General features: G+C 48.0%; 1 protein-coding gene across 1 annotated transcript; it reads right to left on the bottom strand.

The window, feature by feature from the left end:
• Positions 1–6,812: 6,812 nt before the first annotated feature.
• LOC123152491 (electron transfer flavoprotein subunit beta, mitochondrial) lies at positions 6,813–8,894 on the bottom strand (the record flags this gene model as incomplete). Its single annotated transcript, XM_044572018.1, is given in 3 exon segments — positions 6,813–7,643; positions 8,357–8,458; positions 8,545–8,894. Coding segments are annotated over 2 exon segments (288 nt in total). The 3' UTR covers positions 6,813–7,643; positions 8,357–8,440.

Raw genomic sequence — 8,894 nt, 5'->3', positions numbered from 1 at the left:
CCGTGCTCATTAAACCTGGGGGCTTCTTTAAACAGAAGCTTATTTATACGGGCTTCATGCCCAACACATGTGTCATACTTCCGCACGTACCTTTTATTCGCCATTATATGCATCGATATGACCGATATGACTTAAGTTTTGGCCAAGCTGGGTTGCCTGGCTCCTGTGCTTACCCCTACGTTCCCGATTGTTCGGCTAGGTGGTAAAGGGAGCACCTCTGCGATTGTTACTGCCGGGTCAGCTGGATGTGTACCTCAGACTGGGTGAAGCCGAAAGCTAGCATTCTTAAGGGAATATTCGGTCGGTGAACTAAAGATGATCTTTTCTTCCACTTATTTATCTATACGTCCCCAGATGTTTTTCCTGCGTCCCTTTTCGCAGAATGGACATGCACTTTAGGGCATGCCTCCCAGGGAAAGGAACCCCTAACGGAACTATTCTCCCTGGAAGATGTTTCTTACTAACCATGTAATATAACATAACTAGTTGGGCACTTGTCTGTTCAAGCACTAATGACCCCTACGCCTGGTCTCCATGCATACCCCGGTTCTTATATAACCGCGAGGGTATTCGGACACACTCCGGACTGTCAGGTCCCTAGGTTGAAGCGAAAAGGTCGGCCATGACAAACGATCTACAATCCGGCTAGAAGGCATTACACATGTCAATTAAAATTACATAGTCAATCTGACTGATTGTATTCCTCTTCAATACCATCTAACAAGCTGTCTAGTTTACAGTCCTGTTGGGAATACTTTGCGGCCAACTCTACTTGGCCGTATACTAAGCTCATAGGGATCTCCTTCCCATCGGGCCCTACGGGTCTGACCTCGGCCATGTGGTTTGGGTCAGCCTTCGTGTACCGCGTCTTCACCATGGCCCAGGCCTCCCTAGCGCCTTGACGGCAGGCTGACATCTTCCACAATCGGAAGCGCCGCCGCGCTCCCTTCAGCTTCTCTACAAGCTCTCCAAGGCCTTCGGGCATGGAGATGGATGGCCACAAGGCCTGGGCGACACCTTGCATCACCTGCCGAACTCGCTCGTGCAGTTGTGAGAGCTCGGAAAGAAGTTCACCCGTAGAACCGGGCATTTCCTCTGCAGGACGACCTGTCAGCATACCTACAGACATTACTCTGTTAGTCGACTTCCTCGCCGAACTCTTTTTTCAAAGTTCTTTTAAGCACTTACTATATATGCCGCGTCGAAGCCGCTGATTCTCCTTCACGGAGTCCAACAGCTGGGCACGAACGTCCTTCAGTTCAACGCCCAGCTTGGTGTTGGCATCTTGGAGATCGTTCTTCTCCCGCCTCACCTTTGTCAGCACGCTCTCACCAGCCTTTAGTTGGCGTCGAAGTTGTTGCACTTCCGGATTTAATCCGACGCCATCTGCAATTTCATTTGTCAGATTTGCACCCGCACTTTGCAAAATACTTATCTTTCGAAGCGTATATTACCAGAGGGGGTCTCCTTGGGCTCCCCTGTCGCGGCTAGTGCGGCCTCAAGTTGGGCTTTGCACTCTTCCAGCTCCTGGGACAGTAGGGTATTCTTTTCTGTAAGAACATGCACAACAAATGATCCTTAAAACAGTTATTCTAACTATTTCAAGTCTCGGGGGCTAGTGGTATATATATATAATTACCAAAAGGTTCTTACCCGTATGTCTTTCACATACTGCTCCGTGGCTCTGGCTAGACCATTTTGAGCGGCACGGAGGTACGCGTCTCCCGAATTGAAGGCATCCAATGCCTCTTGGGAGAAACAAGCGTCGCGAAGAACTGTCCGGCGACGCCTGTTGTTCATGGCACTCTCCACCTCGGAATTGGTGGCAGACAGCCTGTCCGCATCCTTCGTCGGAGGAGCGTCCGGTGCATTCCTCGTGTTCGCCTCCGCTTCCGGACCGGACTTTGGAGCCTGGCTGGTGGAGGCGTGATTGGCAGCCTCTCCGGATATAGTCCGGCGAGGTCTCTTCGTCCTGAAGAGAGCACGGGCATTAATATGCCTCGAAGGAATAACACCTGGGAATAAGGTGGCGCGCTATACCTTTGTGCCGGTGCCTTAGTCCGGACCACACTTCTTTTCAGCTCGCGGGGCCTTGCCGCCCCTCGTTGGATAGTCGCCGCAGGCTCGGCCTCCTGTCTCAAGGACCTCCCCTGCAAAACTCGGTTGTCATACGGCAATCGAAAACACGCAAGGACAGATCCCTTTTCCAAGTGCTGGGACTCCGGTCTCAGTTACCTGTGAGGCTGGGAGTAGCCCTGGATAATCGGCCGTAATGGCCACCAAGGCATTGTCCTTACTCAATTGATGAAACACTCCATCAATCAGCTCCACAGATAAGTCCGGATCCTCTTGAGAGACCGGGTCGAGGGACCGTCCCGGATCCTCGGGTTGTGGAGGAGGGCTGTTTATTTCTTTAACAGCCTGGTGCAGTTCCTGCGTTGAAGTCGTTAGACTAAAAATTTAAGAATGGGAATATAAAACGGATGGGCAAGTAAAAGTGTCCACTTACCCAACTTGGGGGATTGTACATAGAAAATCCACCCCGTGGGTTGACGTGGAGAAATTCCTCCTCTTCTCCCTTGTACAAAGCGGACAAGGTCTTTATTAGAGCGGCAGCCGAATCCGGCCCCTTATGGCCATAGCGGGTGGCGTCGTCCTCCCCGTTGAAGTCCCACATGCGGCGGCCTCTATACTGAAGCGGCTGCACCCCTCGCATGATGCATGCAGCCATGACCCCGATCATGGTCAGTCCGGAATGAGCTAACAATCTTATCCGACCCATCAGGTAAATAACGTCCATGTCACTTTCCCTCTGAGGGCTCCGTGGACGCCAACTTAGGCGCTTCTTTAGGGGAGCACTTTTGAACTCAGGGAGGCCGATCCGGACAAGATCCGGCAGCGGGATGTCCTCTATATAAAACCATTCTGAAGGCTAGTCTTCGGACGCCTTCTTTGGGGTTCCGGGTAGATATTTGGTCCCGGTGATGCGCCACACTTCGGCTCCGCCCACTTGATATATTGACCCCTCCTTGGAGCGGGGCACAAGGCTGAATAGCCTTTTCCACAGCGCGAAATGAGCCTCGCAGCCCAAGAACAGCTCGCAAAGGGCTACGAAGCCCGCGATATGCAATATGGAGGCAGGCGTGAGGTTGTGCAGCTAGAGGCCATAGAACTCCAGAAGCCCCCGGAGAAACGGATGAATTGGAAATCCGAGCCCTCTTATTAAGTAAGGGGCAATGCATACCCGCTCTCCTTTGGAGGGATTGGGGGCGCTCTCCGCTTGCTCTCCGAAATTATAGGTGGCAAGTCCGGCTCGAACTGGGACCATATAGGCCGGGGGGAGAAATCCCTTGGTCTGGAGCGTCACTAGCTCGCTGTGCGGGATGGAGAACCTCTTCCAATCTCCAGGCTGAGGGCTGGAAGGGCGAGAGGAGGAGCAGCAGCGGCCGACCATGATGGAATGGACCTCTGTCGGATACGCTCTGATGAATACTCGCGGAAGGGAGAAGGTGTTGTTTGGATCTAAATCCTCGTCCCCTTAAATAGGCGGCTCATTCACGTGGCTAGGGGTGTAAATATAAAAAACACCCTGACTTTTCGTATTCGTTTGACACATGGAAAATGGTCATTATTGGGCGTAGAAGCCAAGGAGCACTACATTTACAAGAAACCGGACACTGTTCAACAGGTACACGGAATTTGTAGAAGAACCCGCCTTGCAATGCCGAAGACAATTTGCGCGCCGGACTCGTCGTCATTGAAGCCTGGTTCGGGGGCTACTGAGGGAGTCCTGGATTAGGGGGTGTCCGGATAGCCGGACTATACCTTCAGCCGGACTCCTGGACTATGAAGATACAAGATGGAAGACTTCGTCCCGTGTCCGGAAGGGACTTTCCTTGGCGTGGAAGGCAAGCTTGGCGATACGGATATATAGATCTCCTACCATTGTAACCGACTTTGTGTAACCCTAGCCCTCTCCGATGTCTATATAAACCGGAGAGTTTTAGTCCGTAGGACGAACAACCATCATACCATAGGCTAGCTTCTAGGGTTTAGCCTCTCTGATCTCGTGGTAGATCTACTCTTGTAGTACCCATATCATCAATATCAATCAAGCAGGACGTAGGGTTTTACCTCCATCAAGAGGGCCCGAACCTGGGTAAAACATCGTGTCCCCTGCCTCCTGTTACCATCCGGCCTAGACGCATAGTTTGGGACCCCCTACCCGAGATCCGCCAGTTTTGACATCGACAGACGTCATCAAGCTGAACGTGTGCTGAACACAGAGGTGCCGTACGTCCCGTACATGGATCGGTCGGATCGTGAAGACGTTCGACTACATCAAACGCGTTAACCTAATGCTTCCATTTTCGGTCTAAAGGGTACGTGGACACACTCTCCCCGTATCGTTGCTATGCATCTCCTAGATAGATCTTGCGTGATTGTAGGAATTTTTTTGCAATTGCATGCTACAATCCCCAACAGTCGCATCCGAGCAAGGTCTATGCGTAGGTGATATGCATGAGTTGAACACAAAGAGTTGTGGGCGATGATAGTCATACTGCTTACCACCAAAGTCTTACTTTGATTCGATGGTATTGTTGGATGAAGCATCCCGGACCGAGATTACATGACCGTGTTTATGAGACTGGTTCTACCGACGTGCTTTCACACAGGTGGCTGGTGACGAAGCTATGTACCTAGGGTAGGGTCATGGATCTGTCCAAGATACCCTCCCCAAGGACATCTCTAAAAGAACCAGAAGCAGTCAAAGAGAGATCATCATCCACTCGACCATGAAGCTATGTTCCACTTGACAGCCTTGAAGACACTCGACCATGCGAACAACCATTCGACCACCAGAAGATGTGAAGCCACTCACTCCGCAACGGTCGGGATTTAAGTCATAGCTTTAATAGTCATTTATAGCACTTTACTCCGGACATTACCAGTAACGCTCCTCCTTTATGAACACTGAACTCTGTGTAATGGAGGAGAGCTGGGGTCCTGGCGCACTCTATATAAGCCACTCCCCTCCTCTGGGACAAGGGTTCGCACCTTTTGTAATTCACACGCATATATCCAGTCGACCGCCTCCGGGCTTCGAGACGTAGGGCTGTTACTTCCTCCGAGAAGGGCCTGAACTCGTAAAACTCGCGTGTACAACTCCTCCATAGCTAGGATCTTGCCTCTACATTCCTACCCCCTATTCTACTGTCAGGCTTAGAACCATGACAGTTGGTGCCCACCGTGCTCTACAAGAAATATGCCAACTTGTGACCTTGACTATTGGTCACTGAAAGGTCATTGTTTTTCATTTGCGACCTTTTTGTGACCAAAAACAGAAGGTCAAAAGCTGGCAGTCGTAAACTGAAATTAACGACCTTCTCTATGAGAAGGTCGTAGACGTTTATGACCAAAATATGCCCATTGTTTTGTTTTGGTCACTAGCAGCCTCCCCAGGCCACGTAGGCATCCGACGTGGCAATCTGATGTGGCACAAGAATCAGCCCGGTCCAATTCGATTTTCTACATGGGCCTAGCCCAACAATTCAAGCTTTTTTCCAAGTTAATTCTTGTGGGCTACATGGGCCAAGCCCAATATTTCAGCTTCTTTATTTTTGGCCTTGGCCTTCTTACAATCATTTATTTTCTATTTCAATAATTATATTTTGGCACTGGTCCCACTAATCATAATGCCATACATCAGTAACACATGTCATAAATTTCAAAATTGCTCAGATTATATTCATAACTGGGTCCCACTGGTCATGTTTCCATTTCACATCTTTTCAACATACATAATCATTATTTCAAATAGGACAGAACAGATATAATTCATTAACACTACATTAGACTTTTACAATATTACAATTTACACTTGGCTTCACACTTCAGAACCAAAAACTCTTTGCTAAGTACAGAACCAAAAACTCTTTGCTAAGTACCGCTTCACACTTGGCTTCACGGCTTCACACTCCAAAAAATAGGCCTGGAGCTCCTGTAAAAGAATGAACATAAAAGCCACCAAAATTAGAGTGTACTGCTGCTAAGGCCAGAACCAAACAACTTCAATATTACAATAAAAAGAAGTCTCAGGTTTGTCAAGCACAACAAAACAACACTATGGCCATCAGTCAGATCTGAATATAGAACAAAAGAGGTCTCAGGTTTAGACTGAAAAGGAAGAGCTAGTTATGCATGATGTCTCAGGTTTAAACAAAAGATCAAGACCACAATTTTAACAAGAGATATATAGTCAGCCCAATTGAACAAAACCTAGACAGTAGCATTATGAGTATTTAAGTGGAGATGTATCAGACAATCAAATGAATTTATTCTGGAGACGATGAATAAAATTAGGCAATCAACAGCTTAAGCATCACAAGAATGAGCAGTACAAGAATGTGTTAGCAGCACAAGAATTAGCAGCAAATACATGTCTGCACGATCCAACAAGAATGATTATATTCAATTTTGTTAGCAGCACAAGCAGCACCACCACCAGCACAAGTGCACACCTATTCAAGCAAGCAGCTAGCAGTAGAAGCATTCAAATAGCAGCAACACTGTCACATGCCATATCTTATAAGCTTGGGCATGTGTTCTCAGGTTGTCCTTAACATCACACACTATCTTGGGTAATTAGCAGCAAACAATACATATCAGTACAAGGCTAGGCAAGATAATAAAGACTTGGGAAAAGATAACAGAGTTTAAAAATGATACATGCCCACACCTCATTCTAATAATGTTGGTGCAAGCATAGGCTTGTTTTCCTTTGAGCCATGAAATGTGAGCCTGACCTGGAGTAAACAGGCATAAGAATGTATGTCAGATGCAGCCAAAAAACAAACAAGATGATTAATCATTGGCAACGAACAGTTGAAACTACACAAGCCTTCCATTTCCTTGTATGGCATGTTTGTTTAGCTCTTAGATACACAAGGATTGGTTCCACACAAGGCTATATTTTCTAGCTAATGCTCCCCTGTTCGTAAATAAAAGTCTTATATTTACGAACAGAGGTAGTAGTAAATATCAACATAGGAATTTGCACTACGAAGCATGCTACTCTGAACATTTACTGCAATGAAGAAACCTACAATTTAGTGTCAGGGTTCCCTTCACTTTGGAAACAAGTTATGCACACTTGATGTGTTTATGATGGCATGGTACTAATTATTTGAAAAGGAAACAAGGAAAGAGCCACATTTGTTCTTGTTGATTTACCAAGTGTACTTGCAAGTGAATGTAGTACTATGCAATGAAATATAGGATTGGATCAAATCAGAACCTCTCTTTGTTTCTCTAACATGGATGAGCCTGTTAGGTCTCGTAAAATCTCTACCAGGTCCTTGAAGGATACTTTCCCCTTGCCATCAATGTCATACACCTTAAATATCACTACGCAATGAAACACAAACCAGATCAACACCGGACCAACAAATTAGTAGTCATCATAAGGATCAGAGAGACCCAAACCAACATACACTCCTTTCAAGATAGACAACAAAAAGAGGAAAAGAAACATGATGAGCATTACACTCAATCTTTTGCTGAAGGCTGGCCCTTGCGCTGAAGGTAGAGAGAAAAGAAACAAATTCCTTGAAGTTCAATCCATCAACCATACGTAGCAACCTCTGCAAATAGAAGAAATGGAAGCTCAAAATCAGTCTCACCTCCATAGTTGACATTGCTGAATCTCCTAAATATAACTAAAACAGTCAAACTGAGTAAAGAAAGTCAACAGGGCTATGTTATTTGCAAGGGAGGTCATGTTTTGCTGGAAAAACTACACTATATGTACAAATTAGATACACCAAGTTTTACTGGGGAAGAAAAATGAGATGCAAATCTTCAGTAGAAATGATCTATATGGAGATTTTTGTGGTCTATGATAAGTGTTACGTATTTGACAAAAAAGCATTATATCAGTCTTTGAAAACTATGACTCCGTCCGTACCCAATCAAAGATAACCAGAGCTTTTTCCAAGCAGATGTGGAAGGTGCTTGGCTTCATAGAGATATTCAGGTTCCACATGTATGGTAAAACTCCCTATGCCGATCGATTGCATACAGGTTCTGTGATTGGTATAATGCTGGATTAGTTTTTCCCAATTAGTGGAAAAACTGAGTGGGGACAGAGCTGTATACAATACCACTAGGAAAATAGTAGTAGAGGCAAGTGTTGTGTGTGTAATCCAAGGACAGCACATAAAAACAAGAGGTACGCACTGGTACTACAGTCAGTTAGTGAGTCATCTGGAGGTGGCACGACGGGGACAAAGCGAGCAGGGGAACAAAATTGCCCGTCTCGGCGACGAGAGAGGGAGGGGGAGGGGGAGGGACGGACCTTGGAGAGCGGTTGGTGGAGAACTCCGGGATGGAGAGGAACTCGTCCTCGGAGACGAATCCCTTGGCACTGCGGTGGGCGACTTCACCTGGAGGGAGCACTCTGCACGCGCAGGCAGGAAGCGGAGCAAGTTAGACACCATGAAAGATGAGGCAAAAAACTGACTGAATCGAGGCCGATCTGAGAACCTGCTTGTCGAGGATGAGGAGGCCGGGGGTCTCCTGGAGCGTGAGGGCGCGGATGATCTTGGCGACGGCAAGCGGGAGGAGCGGGCGGGCTGGGTCGGGGTCGGGGTCATGGAGGACGTGGACGGCGCGGTCGGCGCCCATGGCGAGTGCGGTGCGGAGCGTGTCGGCGGCCTGCGCGGGACCGACAGTGGCGGCGACGACCTCGGAGGCGGCGCCGGCCTCGCAGAGCCGCAGCGCCTCCTCCACGGCAATCTCGCAGAAGGGGTTCATGGCCGCAGCGGCGATGTAGGAGGGGATTCGTCTCTGAACTGAATCGAATCGGGATTGGGTTGGGTTGAGGAGCAAGGGAG

The sequence above is a fragment of the Triticum aestivum genome, chromosome 7A (genome assembly GCF_018294505.1).
Source record: "Triticum aestivum cultivar Chinese Spring chromosome 7A, IWGSC CS RefSeq v2.1, whole genome shotgun sequence".
Lineage (NCBI taxonomy): Eukaryota > Viridiplantae > Streptophyta > Magnoliopsida > Poales > Poaceae > Triticum > Triticum aestivum.
This window is presented reverse-complemented; position numbering and strand designations above follow the sequence as displayed.